Here is a 22,438-nt window from a genome sequence, read left to right on the forward strand (position 1 = left end):
TGCATCCCCTTGTCTACAGTACAAATTCATCTGCTTGCATCTTAGGTCTGGTATTAGGCTGCACAGATTCTTACACACTGTGTTTGGATTCAGAATAATGTGTCATAGGATTTAGAGTTGATGAAATATCTATTTGTCTGGGGTAAAACTGGAATACCCCTGAAAAGACAATAATACCCTCAAAATTCCCAAAAATAGGGGTCGTTGCTGATCCAAACGTAAACCCAGGTTGATGATTCGAAATCACAACAATTAGTTGCAAGCTTGTCATATAATATATACTTATATTATGAGATCTAGCTCTTGGACCCTAGCATCCCACGAATTCAAACTAACTTTAACTAATTGGATGGTTGTAGTGGAAGCCTGGAGACGATCCCCACAAACGTAACGATCTCCTGTTTCAGGTTCGGGAATCAGGTGATCCGTATACCTTGATCGCTCTTCATAATTGGAAGACAACCGATGAGTTACAATGGGAAAACTTATATCAATTCACAAAACTATCTTAATAACTGCTAAATCATCAGAACTATTTCTTGATGATCAGAACCTGAGAAATCTTGAACTCACAAGTTTCAAATTACACCTCAGAGGTTTTGTGTTTGATTCTCTTATAAAAACCAGACAGAAGTTGAACTGAAAAAAATAAAGACAGAGGCAATAGATAGCTTGAGTCAGAGCTGAGAGGGTTGTAAATGCTGCATGGTTGCTTCATGAGGGCAAATTACTGTATACCAAAAGACTGTTTAATATTATGCACCTAACAAATAATAAATGAGAATTATTTCTTCCTACCGTCTTTGAATACACACACCTACTTTCTTACAGCATTTCAATTAGTGTTTTACCACCTTGTACGCAAAAATTTCGATTGAATGTGCTTTTGCTGTTGGATTTGACGAAAGACTTTAAGATCCCAGTCCCACTGTGGATATATAGAAGCTCGTAACTTTGTTCCATTCTAATTTATTGTCCTCTGCCTGCTATTCCGGTTATTAATTAAATTGCACGGAGAGTGATCATTTTGATTTTCCAGTTCTTTGCTGAATAATCAGATTCGAAATGAATTCTCCAGGTTTATCGTTTATGTTATTGAATTAATCAAATATCAAAATTTAATCGGGGTCGAGATTAGTGATGACTTGGTGACCTGAGTCAGGTGACAGCCTACAAACTGGATAATGGGTTGACCGGTGAAATTACACCTTTAGTCCTGATTTTGGAATCATTTTCAAAATTTCGTAAAATAAATGATTAAATGTGCCAAGTTTTATAAATTTTGAGACCATTTTCAAAACCCCGTGAAGCATAGGACTAAAAGTGTTGAACCCTCATCCTAAGAGAGTAAATAATTCATGCATACCTAGTGAAATGGTTCAATCGGTATTTATAGCCAATTGCAAGAACTTGTATGAAGCCACGTATCATTCTGAGAGCCCTTGGATGGTAGGCATCAATAGCCAAATTCCAGGTTTTTCAGGTCGAGTGCTAACCGGCCTAATGAAAAACACACGGACCTTAATTCTGTCTGGTAATTATTAGAGGTCTTTGAGGGGCAAAATCATCAAAAGGTGGTTTTATTAAACCCTATTACATCACATTGCATATAAACAAAATAAAGAAAACATCTTATATTAAATTTCTTAGGAGAAATTGAATTTTCAACATAGTTTTGGTCAAAGAATGAATTCAAATACAATAATGAAATTAAAGATTGATACATAGAGCAGTTATAGAAGTTGAGTAATGACAAGTTAAAGATGTTCAAAGATGAATATAGAGGTGGAATATTTCAATTCAGACATTAATGTTGGACATTAAAAGCACCAAATTTTATATGCATATGGATTTTCTTTTGGGTCCATATGATATTAAAATTGTATTTTTCGTCCCATAATTCATGTTTTAATATATTGGTAAAATTTAATGAAGTTTTCACTAAATACAAACATCATAAATTAGCAGTGTTACTCTATATTTTTAATTAATTTTGAATTCGTTATATTAAAAAAAAATAAAATTACAATAATTTAATTATTGCATCATCATAATTTACTAATTGAATCTTGCATAGAAAGTTTTATCTTATTCGTACACGAGAAGTTTGGTTTGAGATATGTAAGTCGGAAGATACAATAAAATTTAAAAATAAGAAAAATAATTTCAGTTTGACTGCATTTAATGCTTTAATTGAGAAAATACCAACCATATTAAAGTATGATGGATTTGGTATTGGATATGAAGTAATTAGACATAACAAGTGAAATTATTGAATATATAGACCCCCTCAACATTCTACTCACCCTACTTAACAACTTTTACATAAATATTTCTTAGATACAACACATATAATTCGAGATACAAAGTGAATCAGAAACTTATAATCAAGTTATGAGTCGACTACTGACTACTGCAAGCAAGCTCATGTTTGTGCGTATTAACGGAAAAGGTTTTGAAATCACAATTATGGTGGTTAACATTAATGGAAAATTCAACTCCAGACCAAGTCAAGTCAAAAATCTGAACCAATTACACCGTAAGTACAATATAGTTATCATATTATTGATGTACAATTTAAAGAAAATGACCAAATCTCATAACAGATTATATCACTTCTAACAAGTAATCGATTGGACTCAATCAAATTTAATTCAAATAAGAAATATATTACTAAAGGGCAGAGTTTTCTTGAGAAAAACTGTGGGGTGGGGGTGGGGGTGGGGGGAACAAAGTTAGGTAATAATATGAAAAAATGGAGATAGTATTGGAGTGTGAGGAATGCATTAAAACCACATAATTCCTGCAGCAGTGGTTCTAAATGCAACTGCTGCGCAAGAAATTTGCAAAAACTCATCAAAGACTTTCCTGACCGTAGAATAAATGATTGAAAACAGTACCCCACCTAAACTATTTATAAGGATTAATTCCTCACCCTCCTTCTTCAACCTAAATCGCATTTACTCCTCCCATTCATTATCTACCTAACTTACATTTAATTCCATAATAATTGTTCTTTCATCTTACACGCTTTTTAAAATACCACACCTACCCTTTCAGATGAAACCAATTGTTTTCTTAGCCTTTTTTTTTTTTTTTGGGTTAATTTTTTGCAATTTTATGTACATCTATCGTTATTTTAGATCGACCCGACTTGTATGTAGGCTACGTCTGTTTCATTAAATGTTTCTTTTTTAGATTTTTCAATAATTCTACTATTTAGAATATTAAATCGATCAATTATCTATATATATATAACATATGTATACACATCAAGATTTTCATTCGAACAAATCAAATACTTCTTTTTAGTGAATCGGATACTATTATATTGTGAAATTCAGTAAACCAACAATTGTGTCCACATATTGATGGGATTCAAACCCATACCATTTAGTCATGAAATTTCAATTTCATTAATTAAACTAGTCCTCATTACGTAAATCAAATACTTGGACATTGAAAGTAAACACCCAATACAGATGCAAAGATTCAATATTTGAAAACGAGATTTTTCATAGGAAAATTTTGTACACGAACCATTGGATTGTCTCCTAACAACTGCATGTTATAATTCATATGCCACTAATTTTCTATCAAGAAATAAAATAGAGATATTAGATATATAGAAGCCAAAATTTTGCTTTACTACCTAGAGTTGCAGTTCCAATAGTGTTGGTATATAGGCTCATTTACTCTAAAAAATTATGGGGATCATACCTATAAATTAATGTTCTGGTCCAAATTGCAGACAGGGAATTAAAGAATTTAGAGTTGTGACAAGAGAATATTTAGCAGTAATTAATAAGAATTAATGTATCTATATTTTCACTATTGAGATTAAATGACATATATATAGATTTAAATACTTCATTATTGTTTGAAAGATTACAATACCTTTTAAATTAACGACCTTCTAACCAATACCTCTAGTGATCGTTTATTGCAGTGCGGTATTAGTCAGATGATCATTAATTCTAAACAAGTATTTGTAATTTTTCGAGAACGAAAATGTATTTATAATTATATCAAATCTTAATTAATAAGGGATCAAAACCCTAATTAATTGCTGATAGCGACATTGATGTTCCAAGAATTTAAAGTTTGTTGCTCTTGTAGTTGTCTCAAAGTGCCAATTTAAGATCCATCCATGCTCTAAAGTTTGCTTGTCAAAATTTAAGGTAAATTATAAAGTACTTCTCGAAAATTTAATTATTATAATTATAAATATTTATTATTTTTTAAAAAATTATAAATATTATTTAAAATTAATAAATATTTTGTTGTGACAATTAATTCATTATAGGGGTATTTGTTATACGATCATTAATTTTATATTATTTTTTTGTAATTACGACAAATTTTAAAAAAACTCATTGATAATTTACTTTTTAATTTAATGTAACTAACTATGATCATAAATTTCCTACCCATAAATCTGCAGTCTTGTAATAGAAGTTGTAACAAATTAAGAGGCAACAGCGGCACTTCATTAATTTACGGTTGCAGCCTATAAATGAGGGAAAAGCGTGTTTACCTAAGTTTCATCGAAAAGAGTTGTCCTATATGTATTTATATATGGTTTAGTTTTGTGATAATGCTTGTTTTTTAAGGGCATTAAATAACTTTATTAAATATTTATGTCCCAAACCCAAACCACTGGAAATTAATGTTATTTCCAACTTCAATAAATTTTTATAAGGGTTAATTATACTATTTTTTTTTTAATTTGGTGTAATTACATGTATGATTTTAAATTTTTTTTTTTTACTAATATTAAGTCAGTAATAAGTCAATCGTGGATAAATATAAATTTTTATTTAATTTTTTATTTTACTAATATTAACAAATTCTACGAAATTTAACTAACAAAGTGATTGATTTGTTACACAGAAACAAACTTCATGAGTAGTAAATATGATTTTTCGAATCGTAAAGAGTTTATGTGTAATTATACCAAACTCTACGAATGAACGACGTAACTAACCTTGTTATAAGTAGCTCGACAAATAGCAAAGCTAATTATGGGCATTCAAGATTGGTATTCAATTAGCACTTGGTCTAGAAATTGTGATAGTAACAAAACTTTGCAGAATCTTGGTAAAGATTGTCGAACAATTTTGATCAGGGAGAAATTCTTACTCGAACTAGGTTAGGTTTGATCGAACCAAATCAATCACAAAACAAGTAAATCATATTTGCTATGTGATTAAATATTTCAAAAATGGGTCAGAACCCGATCCATTATGATTCATCTGATGTCACATAGACTTGGGTTGAGTTGTGTTGGGCCGAAGCCCAAACAGAACTAGCATTTGTTTGGGTTAACATAAGAATCTTGAAAGCCCAAATCCAAATTAGGTCCTTCTATCTGAAATTAAGAAGAAGCTCGCACATGACAACTTGAATTTTAATCAATTATATTTGTTATGAGTACTGATATATAAAAATTGATCGATAACATAACAAATATATTATATATTTACACTTACTATATAATTAAATTTTACAAACATATTTTGGGTAAACAAGGGAGATTAATGTTATAATAATACAAGACATTTATTCCCTAATAATAATAATAATATATAAAGTAGGAAAATTACAAAAACTTGATGTTCAAGATAGTCCATAGTGATGAATGAGTGGTGGGCATGTGCATCATCACATGATCACCTACTCACATGCTCTTCTCTCTACCAATCATCATGCTTAACACCAATGCACATAATACCTTTTCTTATTTTTTCTCCTTAGTCGTAGTAGCGCGCTGTCTCTGTGTGTAAATAATAATAATTTTTTATATTTTAAAATACATTATATAAATCAGTACTTCATATATCCAAAAGAAAAAAAAATTAACTTAAAAATATCGTTGACACAACAAAGAATTGGTTGAGTGATATCACAAACTGCAGTTTGTCTGTTTTTTATTTTTTATATAAATATAGATAACCATTACTTCCATCTAGTACGACTATAATTAGGCATTGTTCGATAATTTCTTTATGGAAAGAATATTATGCAGTTAAATTTAGAGGGTGTTTGGCTAAGTTTGTTTAAAAGATTTTATGAGTTTACATATTTTATAGGAAACTATAATTTCTTTTTAAAACAAAGGAGAGAAATTATTGAAGTATTTGTAGAAAATAAGATGATGGAGCTTGTTATATTTTACTAATAGTAAATTTTATTAAATCGAAAAAATTGTTAATATTTTTAAAATAAATTGAAAACTCCCAACTTTCTTTAATGAATGTGTAAGTTGATAAAATTATATTTTGGAATTTTATAAGCCGGCTTTAGAAAAATGATAAACTACAAAGGGCATTATGAGATTTGTCATAATCATAAGTACTCAATTAGTATTTTAAAAAATTATAAATACTTTTAAAAATTAATTGCGTTCTAACAAATATTATCCCTTATAAGTTACGAACGGATGTACTTGTTAGACTATTACATAATGTTTGGATTCGTTTTTTGAGTGTTTTGTTGTGTTTTGTGGAAATAGAGAGAGAAAAACAAAGATAAACAAGTGTGTGTTAGAGATAGTATGTATGTTTGGATTTATTTTTGGAGATAATTTAAAATAAGTATTATATATTTAATGTTGTGTTTTGGGAGACAAAAATTACTATTCATTGTCAAATCATGTCTTTGGAGATAATTTAAAATAAGTATTATATGTTTAATGTTGTATTTTGGGAGACAAAAATTACTATTCATTGTCAAATCATGCCTTTTTTATATATATTTATGCATATATGTGTGTATATATATATGTATATTTTTATGCTAAAACAGTTAAAAACACCTAAATAAGGTGTTTTTGAATGATGACAAACATTGAATATGTTTTGACTTGTCTCGAAAATAAGTTGAAAATTAAAACAAACATAGTGTTAATAATTTCAATAGTGTATTTATAATTATGAAAAATTTAAAAAATATATATATTTATACATATCCATATTCCATTCGTATCAAAGGTCCGTTTGGATTATTGAAGTTACATGTGGGGCAGAATCAGTTTTCACACTGAAATTGAGGGCTTAATGCTTGTCAGCTAATCACAGACAAACGCGTCAGTACAATACTCTCATCATGTTCTTGGGAGCTCTTATTAATTAATGATGATTGTTGACAGTTAAGTGGTTGAGCTGTGCCACTCTCTTTCTCTACTATTTATATATATAATATTTATATTTATGATTTATTTTCATCTTTTAAATAATTATTCATATACTTATTAAAAATTATTTACACAATCATCCATCATTTTAAACTACTTGTATTTTTTTTTTTTTTACTATCAACAGTTATTTCTATAATTATATAAAAAGCAGGCTATATATATATTAGAGAACGTAAATGTAGTTATCTCGATTATATATTAATAGTTTTATAATGTAATAATTGAAGTGAATAATATTATATATATGTATGAGGATATAAGTTTGAACAGCTTAAGCGTATTACGGGCGGTATACGTGTTGTCCGAATACTATGATGATGATGATGAAGAAGCATGAGGCCATCAATATACGTGTTGAACAGCTTAAGCGTATTACGGGTAAAAATAAATTAAATACTATAAATTTATGAGTGTTTTTTTTTATTTACTTTTAAAAAAAATCGAATACATTATTTATTATATTAAAGCATATTAATATTAATTTAATATGATCAATTATTTTTTTAGTAACAAAAAACAAAAATAGGATGTAGGGAGCAACATTCCAAGTGATAATCATTGATTCAAAGAAAACTGAATTGTCAATGTGAAACCACGCTTTCTCTGTTTTAATTTAATTATTAATAAAAAAATAAACACAGAGTTGGAATTCGAATGTGTTGAAGTCATATAATTAAACAACGACTATGGTGATATCATCGCGAACTATAAGAACGTAATGCATATGCAATAATATTCTCCGGAATCCAAAGTCGTGTTTCTTACCTGCATACAGATAAATTTATTTTATCTCATATTTATAATTATTATTACCTTTATTTATTTATTTATGCTTCGTTGCTTGAAATAAAATAACAATTTATACCTATGTATTTTTTAAAATATAGCAATTTACTCTCCCTATATTTTAAAAAATGAAGTAATTTACCTCCCTACCTAAGGAAGTAAATTGCTTCATTTTTTACAACACAGGGGATCTTATTATAATTAAATCCAAGGAATATTGTAAGATCTTATTAAAACAGTCGGCAAATTCTTACTTTTTTTTTTTTCCCCCTTTTCGTGAAGAGCTTATAAGCTCTTAACGTCTTATTTTTATCATATTAGCTCACCCAAATACCCTCTAAGTCAATCTTATCGCCCATTTAATGAAAAATAAAGTAATAAATATAACTAAGAGAAATAGAGTTGATGATTGACAATAATTATGTTTATTGAGAGGACCACGTCGTCCTGCGTACGTATCCCAGAAACGTTTTAATTTAATTTAGTGTTTTATGTCAATATTCTTTGAACAAATTGAAGCTTTTTATTTGAGTACTATCAGATGTGTGGATATTTATTTCACTTAGTATGAGTTTATTGTAATTTATTTTATTACTTTTAAGTATATTGATGCACTAAATGAACTGATCTATCGTTCACTCCACTAAAATATTTATGTAATTATATATATAAAAAAAAAGGACGACGTATTTAATAGGAATTAGGTTAATGTAAATATAGCTGCTTTGGCCAAATCATAATAAAAATTAGGAGGTTGGTGGGAAGAGTTAAGAGAAATTCTCCACGTACCTTGTTGTAGGTGGAGAAATAAAAAATGGATTAAATTACTTGATATTTGATTGAAATTAATTAATAAAAAAATTGTTTGAATTTGATTTTATTAAATTTAATAAATCAAATTTGAACAGTGTTTATTCGATAAAACTTGTAACTTGGTTAGAGCTTGATCTGTGCAATAAAAATAATAAAATACACTTAAAAATATCAAATTAATCAAGATCGACTCCAAATAAAACTAGTTTGGACTCAGCTAAATCAATAATTAAACCAAATTAAAAAAGCAGCTTTTCAGGTTCGGTAATAATGCAGATAAATTTAAACAACGATAAATATGAACAATGATGAGTTGGACTCAACTTGAATCCTATGTAGCTCTAATCGCAATTTAAAATTGAAATTTTGATTATTCCTCATTCAGGGGCAGAGATTGAGGTTCTGTAACTCCAAAAGTTTTATTTTAAGTTTCTCACTATTAGAATTAATGTCCGAAAAGGAGTCGAGTTAGAGTCTTGTTTGAGTGATGAAGTGGAGACATCCTAATGAAAAAGTTGTGGGTCCGAAATTTATGAATGTGGGTATATAGTTCATGTTTCATAGGTATTCTCTTGTCCGTTTGTTTATTTTAAATATGTTTGTTGATTTATAAATATTGGTATATTGAATTTGTATTTAAGTTTAGATATACTGAATTTATATTTTATATGTATCTCCACAAAAAATAATATTTAATAAGTCAGTCAGCATATACAAACCACTCTTAACCTACGAGTTCGATTTTCATTATCAATTTAAGAATTTTGTTGATAGTTAATTTATAAGAATTTTTACAAGCAACCTAAAATATGAAGATATGTCCTAACTTGTAACGATGATTGGAGGAGGAATTTGTCAAATTTATTTAACAAAAATAAAACAAAGGTTATGGAGATTTCCTGTGTACAAAATCAGCAATGAAATATATATATATATATATATGTAATTTATCAATAACGGTAAATAAATTATAATAACTCACATAAAACAAGACAAACACTCATATAAAAAGTGATACAAATACCACAGGTCCATGGAACTCAAATTCACTACTAACAATAAACAAATACAGTATCTCATTTTGATATATTGAGTAATATATTAACTCAATAAATACATTAATATGACTAACAATGACAAATGAATTACAACAACTCACATAAAGCAAGATAAACACTCACATAAAGTAAAAGAACTTACCCAAATATCCAATAAAATTCAAACCTGTAATTTTAAATTTGTTCATAAAACTTCATATTTAATCTTAACAATTAAATTAAAACATTATGGTATCAAGAAAGTTCCCTTAGTGACATATGTTTGCTCAACTTGGCAGGGGTAGGACCCATAATATGAGCAACCTTAATTAATGTCTAGGAATAAAGACTTGACCCTATTTTTATTTTCTTCTGGAAGAAAGTCAATTTATTTTGAGTCTAGAAATTAAAAAATAGTTTGAATATTAAATAAAACTAGTTAATTAAGGCTAACATCTTGTACGATTATATTACCATAATAATAATAATTGATTATAAATGTCCAAAATCTGGCAAGATAAATATTTTATTTTAGATGACGAAACTGGCCCCGGAGGGGGACAGTGAAATGACCAGTAGACCCCCTCAGTTCCTCGGGAATCCCAGGCTCCTATCTCCATCGAAGCGCCAGCGAAAATCGCGGAAACCGATTCCACCCCCCTTTCTCTGCGGCTACCCCTACCAGCCAAGCGTCGTCTGCTTTTCTTCTCCGTCTCTTCACGTACGGTGCGACTCCCATTTTGGTAATATGACCTGCTTCCTCTCCTTCTTACCTTTCATCTCATGCCTATACTATAGTTGCATCTGATGGAATGAAGTTTTACAACTTTATACAGTTAAAATATATTTACCTATGTCAATAATTTTCTTAAGTTATACGATAAAAGAAAATAATAATTCAACAATCAAAATGTAAAATAATTGTCGACATATGTTAATTTTTGCACGCATTTATGTAATTTTACGAAAATTCACAAACAAAAAGGCTCAAAAAGATGAAAAGGTTACTCCACATATAGCATAAATAATTCTCTATTTTAACGTTTGCTTTCACTTTCTACATCATGACTCGGCGGCAAAAACACCTTCATCACACCCTAATTCTTTCCACTCCTCCACTCTGTTCAACACAAAGTATTTACATCGGAGAAGGAAAAAAATGAAAAAGGAAAATTAGACACAAAAACGCTGATCTAAAAGCTGTAGCGATTATCTCTCTACTCCTTGTCTAATCAATGACGTCCGTTCACTGACCCGAACACGGCGTCGTTTATCCATCACAACTCATCGCACAGCGTGTTGAGGATTTCCTGCAAGTCACGAGCCTCGCCGCCGATGCGGAGCGTCTCAAGCACGCGCTCGAAGAGGAAAACGTGGCAGGGGATCCGCAACACACCTTTCTGCTCGTAACCGTACTCCTGCGCCGATTTGTTCAGCAGCTTCACGAAGATCGGGTGGTTTAGCAACTCGGCACTCACGACGAACCTCTCCATCTCCTCGCCGACATACACCGGCAAGTGTCCCCCCGGAACGCCGCCGGACCTCTTCCTGAACGACACCGATAGGATCGGCCTCGCCGACCCCCTAGATTCGGACCTCAGCAGGCGGTACTGCGAAGAATCAGCAACTTTGGATAGTCTCCTCATGAGCTTCTTCATTGTTGCGAGAAATTGAAGTTGAAACGAGAGAATTGTTTGGGTTATTTTAGTGAGAGAAGATGAGACGATGAGTGAGAGAGAGAGGAGTGGGGGGTTGTCTATATATAAATAAATGTAGGAGGGGAGGGAGGTACAGATCAGCGTACTTGGCAGGTACAATTATTTCTAGTGTGAGAGAGAATTAATTAATTTTGTACCTTGAGAAACTGTAGTTAATTAAACAGGTTATTAAATAACCTGTGTCCATTAACAACATAACAAAACGGGGTGTTAAATTACCATTACCCCTCTAAAATTTGACATAATTATAAATATTTCTTATTATTTGAGAATTCATAAATATCCTCATTATATTTAATAAAATTAATCTAATTTTTAGATGAAAATCTAACGAAGATTGACGAAATGAGCTAAATTTGTTGTAAAATCAGGAGTTATTGATAATTTTTCAAATAATAAGAGGTATTTATAATTATACAAAACCTCATAGGAGGTTATTGTAATTTACTCAAAAAAAATTCTTTAACCCCAACGTGGATCTTCTACACACTTTACCTCACGGTAGATAAAGTTACAATTTAATTCTGTAAATCTGAAGCTGACAATTTTATATGCTGGCGTGTTACTATCATATAAAACTAAAAGTGTGATAAAAAATCTTTTACTCAGTACGAGCTAAACATCATAGGTTGGTATCTTTTGTTGGAAAGTGAATATGGGAATTCATGGGGAATATACTCTTGGCCTTCTGAGCTTATGCAACTTGAGTTGGGAAGTATCACGGAAAATGTTGCCACAAATTTTTCTGAAATATATTGATCAACTATTACAGGAAACTCTCTGCGTCATTGTCAATTTTGTTTTTTAAGGCCAACACTTAGTATAAATTTGACTCTCCAAATAATCAAATACTCACTCCTGCAGTCGCTAATGCGGTTTAATTCAATTGATAATATTCTTATTCGAATCTCATTTGTGTATGGGTGTTATATAATTCACTGTAATAGTCGTTAATTGGTCATTTATATTAATAATTGATTTATTATTAAAATTTATAATATAATTGTAACTTGTTCGATCAAAAGAAAATCTGTCCGACCAGTCAAAATTTGACATTTCAATTTTTTTGGTAATAGTATAAAAAAATAATTTAACTTATTCTTAGGTTAGGTGAGAAATGTTTGGATGTGATCAAACACCCCAATGCAAAATAGAGTATATATGATGCTTCCCTCATGCACTTGTTTGGATATTACCAAACTTGATAATTTCATTTTTTGTCAAAAAAGGGAATTATTACAATTATTATTTTTTTTAATGATAATAATAAATAAATTATAATAACTCAGAGCAATACATCAACATAATAAAAAATGATACGTAAATTATACATAAAATAAAATAAATATTTATATATTTCGATAGGATTCGAACCCGTGACGTTAAAAAGAAAATTAATTGATGGGTCATTTTCTCGTTATAAAAAATAAAAAGGTTGAAAGAGAAAAAGTCCAGTTTGGTGTACAAATACATACAAGTAAGCACACATAGTGACCAATCAAGAAAAAGAGAACATTATTATTTTATTTTATACGATTCAATTCCGCCGAAATAAGAAGAACGGCTTCTCCTATCACCTTATGCTCATCTCTCACCATATCTACGCTGTCTGGCTTAGCCCTATCAAATTTTAATTAATTAGGTGGTAAATAAAAATATTCAATTCATAAAAAAAAATAATTATTATAAATTAAATAAACATAATAATGTAAGTACAAATTATTATTCCGACAACAAGGGCGGGTTGAAATTTACAAGTAAAAGGAATTTTGGTAAAAAAATATATAACCTGGTGTTATGAAAATCACAAGATAACAAATTTTTCTTATTATTTAAGTGGAAATCGTGTTGTTCTAACCAGTAGAGAAAAACTAAAATGAGAATGCCGAAGAAATTATTTCTTAAACACATTAATATAAACTTTGATGATTATTTTTATTAATAAAGAAGATAAGTTTAGACCTAGGACTTAATAGGCTAACAATCCAATCTGAAGCCAAGCCCTATCGGCTGCTGGGGCTTGACAAGAGTTGGCTTCGCGCCTGCTCTTAACCACTAAACTAAAGTATAATTGATATCTCCTTCGTTTTATATCAGCGGTCTAGTGATTATAAATTTACTAGTTCTTCATTTTAGTGTCATAAATTCGAAGTTCGTCGATGACAAAAAGTTTGTTCTTATCGATCGATCCAAGAGTCTTCACGAAGGAGAATATTCCGTAACATGAGATCTTCATTGATAATGCCTAACTCAAATTGACCATGTTGAAACTCCATTACTATAAAGTTATGGGTTTCGAATCCCACTAACATGAGATGTTATTCTACTTTAACTCAAATCCAAGAAGGTTCGTAAATTTTTATAGTTACGAGGAATTTAACCTGATCTAATTCTTTAATCATAAAAGGAATAAAAATCTGAATTAAAGGTACTTTCCATCTTTGAAAATTGGATCTGACAGTAGAGCTTTGAGAATTCTCTAAATTTTAATTAATTCCTTGAAGAATTAATTTGTTCACATTGGACTAAGATTCTGATTTTATTTAATTATATATTTTCGGAATAACAGAGTAAGTACAACCCATCACCCAATATTTAAATGTAATAAGAAAAATAAAATTCTAAAAGGACAATAATTAACATTTGCAAATAATAAAGTAGTTATGTTAAAATGCCTAGATCTAGATTAGCTTGTACAATTTCTAATCTAGGAATCATACAATTAAACATGTGACATGTAATTAGACTTTTGATTTCTTGGCAATAAAGTTTTCAAAAATTAAAGGGTTTATTTATATCTCGTGCATTTTATAAAATATTTTATTAGATGTTATTTATTTGTTTAGTTTTTTGAAATTGTGCTATGAAACTTTCAAATTAAAAAATATAAATTATTAAATAAATTACGATCTTATTACTTAATTTTTTTTTATAAAAAATAAAAGTATTGTATTATTCATAATATTTTTATTTTTCGAGTTTAGAATTATTTTCACCTTAACCAAATTAATACCCAAAACCGCGCTGTAAGCTTTCATACAATTTCTTGTATGTAATTGTTTCATGTAGATGCTATATATGCTGATTTGTACACTAAAAAAAATATGATTTTCTGTTACAATTAATTATTATAGTCAAAAGAAGAAAATTGTGACAAACAAAAATCAACTATTTAGTAGTGGTATACGATTTTAAGTTCTAACTATCGTTTGACAAACATGTGATTAACTAAAATATTTTGACATATCGAATTGGAATTTTATTTTATTTATTTACTTATGTAATAAATATTTTTTTATAATAATGTAGTTATAGTACATTATTAAGTAATAATGTTTTCCTATTAATTTCATAGCTTCATTGCAAAATAAATTAAATAAGAAATAAAAAGAAAATAAAATAAATAAGAAATAGAAAGAAAGTAAGAAGAAGTGAAGAAACCTTAATAACTTGCGTCACAAATTCATCCATCTTCATAGTAAAAACAGACAGTATTTCTTATCCTACAACTACTCTAAACAACCCCAATTTCCTCAAGAGTGTGTCCTTATAAGCCAGCACGCAACGCTTCCGTCGATACTTAGCCTACACACAAAAGTTATATGCATTCCAAGTGAATAATTACATCATATAATATATTAAAATATAAAAAAAATTAAGTTGAATGTAAAGTGGTATTTGTTGATTTTTTGAAATTATAAAAAATATAATAATTATTTTACCATAGAAATAAAAAGAAAATTATAACGAATGAGTTTGTTGTTAGACAAATGTTAAAATTATGAGAATATCTGTAATTTTTTCGAACAAGAGTGAATACTTGTAATTGGGGTCTGATGCAATTATAATATTGCAAATGAGCAAATTTTCCTCTTATTAAAAAATAATAGCAATTCACACTCCTGTGTATTTTCTAAAATGAAGCAATTTACGACAAATTATTTTATTTTGAAAAACACAGGAATATAAACTTATAAAAAAATAATTTACTTATTTATAATATCAGAGTGGGTTGCTTGCATTTTTTTCCTCAAATCCAAAACAAAGTAAGTGTAATATGTATTAATCAAATGTTTTTTTAGAGTGACGTAAATGAAGTTAAGTAGTTTTAAGTGGAAGATTAGATAGAAAAAGAAGGAAATGGAGTGGGGGGAAGAAAGAAAGCGAAACGTTGGAGGCGTGATTGGCGTTGGAGTGAGTCATCCGCCTTTCCTTTTGCCTTCATCATTACCTTTTGCTTTATTCTCCGTCCGTTTCACTACAGCTTTCCGTAATCAATCTGCTCTTTGACGCCTTTATCCCTCTCCCACTTTTCGCCTTTTCTCCCCCTCCCTCTTGAATTGTTTTATATTTTTTATTTTATTCAATAAATTTAAAAATAATATTATATTTTTTATTTAAAAAAATATTATACACGTGATGTATGTATGTTAAATTATAATATTATAATCAAAAATTCAATATGCTTTTCCGCCTCTCCTCCATACCTTGTATCTTTTTTCTTGGAACAGGATCTTCCTCGTGTGTTTTTTAATTTTTTCGAATTTAAATATTAATTATGAAATTAAACCAAAATTTGGTTGTCGAGGAATTAATTGTTATATTTTTCTTATATATAGATATAATATCGACTATTACAGTATATATTAAAAGCACCACGTATAAATTATTATAATGGAGGACATATACATGCACATATGTGGAATTTGAAGTTAAAACCTTTATGTTAAATGAAAAAATGATTATTACACAAATTCAACTTTGTATTAATATACTGAGTATATTTCAATTCAATTAATATATTAATATAACAAAAAATGATAAATAAATTACAAATTAGACAAATATTCAAATAAAATAAGACAATCATATAAGACTCAAATTCATAATTTCAAATTTATTGCGATATGGTCGGAGTTGAGTCCGCTTGTCTTGTCTTCCTCATATCTCTTCAACTTTACATTTCTTTGGTCCCATCTTCAGTGAAAATCAGCCGCTTTCAAGTTCAAGAAAGTGGTCCAAAGGAATCCTTTGTTTTTTTTCACTATTGCCCCTTTATTTGTGTCATTTTGCACGAGGCGTAGAGTCTAGAGTTGTGGAATTCACGTGCAATTGTGAGCATGATTACACTCTTTTTCTTTTCTAACACATAAAAATCTGTTTTATTTTAATTATTGCCTCAATCAGTAAGAATCTATCATTTTTAATAAGATGGTTGTGGTTTTAACTTTTTTTCAATATAATTTGTAATTATTTTTATAAGGACTTTCTAATTTTAAAAATATATTCTAACTCGTGATGGTGATTGGAGACAGGACCAAGCATTAGATGACCTAAGCTATAATCCTCCAACACTCAACTCAGTAATCATTATTCAAGTACGAAAATTTGCATTAGGAAGTCAGTTATATTAATTTGGCATTGGTCGACCATTGGGATAGCGGGAGATGTACAACAATGACATTTGGATCAACCACATCAACATGACCCGTATTATTAAAAATCATCGATGTAGACTAAATCGTATTGCTTAACCTATGAATGACATTACGTAGAATTTTAGATTATTATATAATTTTTTATTTTCCTATAGGTGGTATTATGATGTTCTATTTTGGCGATTTTCTGAGTTTCGTATAGACTCTATATGTCATTTAACGAAATTTTTTTCTCAATATTGTTAGTTTAGTTTAGTAAAGATAAATAACAACTTTAAGTTTTGTGAGAATTGATATAAATATTCGAGCCGTAAATATTTTAATTATTGAAATTTAGACGTAACATTTAAAATTATGTCTATATGAAGACGACAGAGTTGGTACCAAGATTGGAACCCTTAAAATGGTAGTTGTAGTAAATTAATGTGAATTTAAGGTAAGTGCTTGCCATGCCTTGTTACATGGAATATAATATCAAGGCACATGTTTCTTGATATATGTGAACTGAATCTCCACCTCCAGCTATCTCCATTCATCCCCCAAGAAATCACCCAATACTTTTATTATCAAACACTTCAAAAAATTCTATTCAATTTGTGATTTTTGAAATTTACAATTTTATTATTTTGAGGAGAGTTTGTCCTATTTTGGACATGAATTTAGTGCAAGCTACTTACATCTTAAATATGTAAAGTTCAAAAATTTGTTTCAACTAGACTTACATGACCGTGAGGTCTTGCTCAGCTCCCTCGTTCCTGTTCTCCGATTACGAGGCCAATGGCTCCCTCTACATTGTATTCTGGAGAGTAATATCTCACTCTCGGCTATGTCGATTCCCCTCATGTTTTTTGGGCTTTCGAGGAGTTGAGCTCAGTATTATTATTCCTTTATTAACTAATTGATTTGTTAGTTTTGGTTTTGTCTGTCAACTAGGAGGTCACGTGTATAAATTCCATCAATGTGTTGGTGCTGGTTTACTTTAATGATAATTATTCGACTACTATATCATAGTATTGATTACTTATCTGTATTTGATATTATTAATTATTAATAATTATAATTTATTAAATAGTTGTATCAAGTTATTAAAAAAAAAAATGGACGTAGCTGAATAAATTATTATGACAGAGGGCAACAATTTCATATGCAATTAGACGTGTTTCTCTAATTATTATACAAATAATTAAAAATGTGGATGCTAAGCACACCAAACTTTGATTGTACTCTCAACCGGGCAACTGGCATTCTGGTGCAGACATACTCCATAATCTTGTGCTTTTTATATTCCTATGAGCAACTGGACACGCGTCCGGTGATACTCTGCAATTCCCCACCGCTTGATTCTACGCGCCGTACGAAGGGATGGGGTGGATGCAGGGAGGTGGGACCCGAGCAGTCATTTCCGTATGGATGCCGTACGGCAAGTGTGAACCCTGCACCGACCTCTTCGTCAACCCCCCCCTTCTTCAACTTTATATAATAATTAAAAAATGGAGGCTGATTGGGTGGACATGACATGGAGTCCCACTTAGTGGTAGGCCCCACTCGACCCATCTTTATTTTATTTATGGAAATTGAAAAATGATGTCAGATTTTTTTTTTCTTTGAATGCTCCCAAATTGCATCGAAGGGTCAATAGACTCAATTCCTAATTATCATTAAGTGGTCGAACAATGATATCTTATTTTTATGAAAAATAGGTTACGAGTTCAAATTTTAGTGGAAAGAGAAAATTGAAAAAAAGGGTCATACCTAATCATCTTAATTTATTTTCGATAATATTGTTTTTAATAGTTGTCATAATTTTTTTATTTTCAAAAAAAATGTTGATGGTGGACTTTTGTTAAAAGCATTATGAATATTGAGAAATATTTTGTATTTTAATTGCATGTTATGGATAAAACGTAGTTTTATTTGATCAATTTTACTTTATCAGGGGAATAAAGGTAAACTATATTCCACTGTTATGAATTATTTGTCATAATTATAAGTATTAGATCAAAAATTTAAAATTATATTATTTGAATTTTGTTCACGTATTATTTCATGTGATCGAATTCTAACAAATTTAGTATGTGATACTTAAAAGTACGTTTTGAAATTTTTTTATTATAATTTGATCAATTTCTCGATCACTTATGTATGTGAGTTGAACTCAGCTGATTCTTTTGTTCTTGGATATAATTAAGATTTAGAGTTGAGTTTGAATATGGAAGGAAATGTCATCTACACCCCTCAAATCATTTGAAATTCCACGAGAGTGTGGGTGGGTGAATTAGGAAATGGCGAAATCGCTAGTCCGAGAGCAAGAAGCATGCAGGTACCCATCATACAGCGAATGAAATCGTGTTTCAGGTCCATCGGCCGACTTTTGATTATATATTTAGTTTCTGACATATATCAATCCATGCTGGAGACTGGAGAGTCCACATTTACGCCTGCAGTTGCAGCAATCACTCTGACATCACTATCCACTTTGCCTCTTTGACCAGCAATACATAGAGCAAACACATCACAATTAATACAATTCAGACCAACCTAAACCTAATACTCCCTATCTCCATCAAATAAATTATTAAAAGGTAATTAACAATGGGTTAGATGAGATTTATTATAATTATAAGTATTTTTTATTATTTAAATAATTATATATATTATTTTAAAATTATAAGTATCTTAATAAATATTGATCGTGACAGGCAATCGTAGGATGATATTTGTTAAAGTATTTGTAATTTCGTGAAGTATTTGTAATATTCAAATAATGAGGGGTATTCCTTCACTATAATTTTTTGACGCAAGAAACTAAACATGTACGGAGTCAATTTCTATGGTAAGCCGTTAGCTCTTGAAATCATTATGTTACTGGGACTAAATTGAAGTTGAAATCATGTCTTAGATGAAAATATTGTAAAGATTAAGTGTGGGGAAAGTCACAGACAGAATTTCTAAGACATAAAATTCAACAAGTTAGGACATAAAACATGTTTAGGGCATTCAGTTTCAAATTTGCAGACAAACACGAGCGATTGATGGGGAACATCCGTGTGAACAAAACTTTTCTTTCATGAGAAAATATGAAGGCTTAGGTATGTCAGTGACTCTTTTCTATTGGTAGGATCCCAAAAATATCGTATTGTTTGTCAGACACAATTATTTTATTTTTGTATATTTGTATTCAAAATCAATGAATTATTACAAGGGGCAAGGTTGTTGGCCTCGAAGGCCCCAACTTGTCTACTTAATGAACTGAGTTAGCGAAGGGCAGATAGGTGCACGCGAGATTTAGACAATCGGCTAGCTAACCGGGTAATATAGCTAACAGATCAATGAGCTAGTTAGGAAGCTTAGCATCGGTGACCACAAATGATAAAATTTATATAAGTGAGTATTAAAGTACTGACATTTGTTTTGCAGGTTGTGTTATTGTCCTTGCAACAACCTCATTGTCCTAAGTAGAAATTACGGACGACTCAAATTTGTGAGAAGCATGAGAAACTATGAAAAATTGTTCACCTGAGAAATGCCATAAGAGGACCATGAAAATTGATATTAAATTGGCCTTAGGAATGCTTGGTCTGCTTTGGAGCTGGTATTCAAGCCCAGTTATGAATTGGGCCGGATACTAGAAAATTGTGTCGGATTGAAAAAGCTTATTTTGATGGGCTATTTGAATGGGTAATCGGGTTGCGAATTTTAGTTACAACTTCCGGTATTGGGTAAGAAAAGTGGGTAGAAGCCCATTGTGGTGCTGGGTATCGGTCAAAACCACAATTAATTCTAGTCTCAGCAATGTGTTGGTATTTATCTACTTTTATAATAATTTTTTGTTTACTTTAAAACTTTTTTCTTGCTCTCGAAATTATAGTATTTGAATTTAAATATATTGAATGATGTAATGAATCTCTTATCTTATAAAAGAAAATCATTATTTCTTAGTTCTTCGTAATCAGTTAGAACTTAAAGGGTAGTTTATCGACCTTCGATCAAATATCCTACAAAATCTCGCATAATACAACTTTGCTTATGATATTTGGTGAAGTAGAGACTCCATATCATAAGTTCCAGTATAGATATTGATCTATTTTAATAATAGTTATTGATTAGTTAGATATTTGTTATTTTAAGTAAACAAAATATGAATTTATCCTATCACTACTTATTCCCAATTTAAGTATATATTTTTCTGCATTAATTTCACCCCACAAATTAAACATGGCCAGAATTTATTATAAAATCTTATAAGTACTTATAAGCTCATCCCCGTATCAAATTTTACTCGACAGTGAGATAAAGTAAAAGGAAAATATCAAAAGAAAGCGCATGTTTTTATGTTATATGATTCGCATGTGAAATTATCACTTGGTGCGGCACATATTATGTTAGTAGTAGAATTTATATTATTGAACATGATATAATTCTAATTATATGATATTTTTACAATGAATTTATATATATGAAAACGAAAGTCAAGAAAAAATGAATCAGATAAGTTATATTACTAACATAATATAATTAAGCTCCATAATCTTATTTTCTTTAGACACTTCATCAACTTATTTCATAAGCATTTTATAAGATGTATGAGATTATAAGATATTTTAAACAATCTTAGCCAAACATTCTCTAAGAGTAAGAAAGTTAATAGTTACAAGTAGTTTTGTTTTTTGTGTGAGCAGATACGTAAAAATGACATATGGATCAACCACATCAACATGACCCGTATTATTAAAAATCATCGATGTAGACTAAATCGTATTGCATAACCTATGCATGACATTACGTAGAATTTTAGATTATTATATAATTTTTTATTTTCCTATAGGTGGTATTATGATGTTCTATTTTGGCGATTTTTTGAGTTTTGTATAGACTCTATATGTCATTTAACGAATTTTTTTTTCTCAATATTGTTACTTTAGTTTAGTACAGATAAATAAGAACTCCAAGTTTTGTGAGAATGAATATAAATACTGGCACGAGTTCAATATTTATTAACTCCTCGACCGACTGAACTTTGGGGGACATCTCCTCATTTTCTTTATCTTCTACAGTCCCCTTCTCTCGTTTGCTTGGAGGAGTCTCCTTAGGCGTCTCCTTCTTGTTTCTTTTTTGTCCTTTGAGTGCAGCTTCCACATAACATTTCGGAGCTGTAGGGGTCCTCCTTGTATTTCCCCTACCCCTCAAGGTGTAGAGAATTTATTTTTATTTGATAAGTGGAAATTACAGTATGGAAAGCGTTGAGGGTGGGCCTCCCCAAAATAACGATGTAGGCTGAGGTAGTATCCACCACTCAAAACTTCAGTAAGCAAGTCTTTCGAGTAAAACTGGTACCCAGGGTCAACGGTGAGACCATGCCCCGAGGGTGGACTACCTCTCCCGTGAAACCATACAAAGAGGTGTTAGCCTATTCTAGGGAGTGTCTCCTAACTGCATCTGATTGTATGC

At 30.1% G+C, this 22,438-nt stretch overlaps 1 protein-coding gene across 1 annotated transcript; it reads right to left on the reverse strand.

Annotated features, from left to right (window-relative positions):
* Nucleotides 10,829-11,576, reverse strand: LOC105168113 (auxin-responsive protein SAUR71-like). Its single transcript, XM_011088059.2, has one exon. It carries the CDS (start codon nt 11,490-11,492, stop codon nt 11,112-11,114), a length of 381 nt encoding a protein of 126 aa, XP_011086361.1. The 5' UTR covers nt 11,493-11,576; the 3' UTR covers nt 10,829-11,111.

The sequence above is a fragment of the Sesamum indicum genome, linkage group LG8 (genome assembly GCF_000512975.1).
Source record: "Sesamum indicum cultivar Zhongzhi No. 13 linkage group LG8, S_indicum_v1.0, whole genome shotgun sequence".
Taxonomy (NCBI): Eukaryota; Viridiplantae; Streptophyta; class Magnoliopsida; order Lamiales; family Pedaliaceae; genus Sesamum; species Sesamum indicum.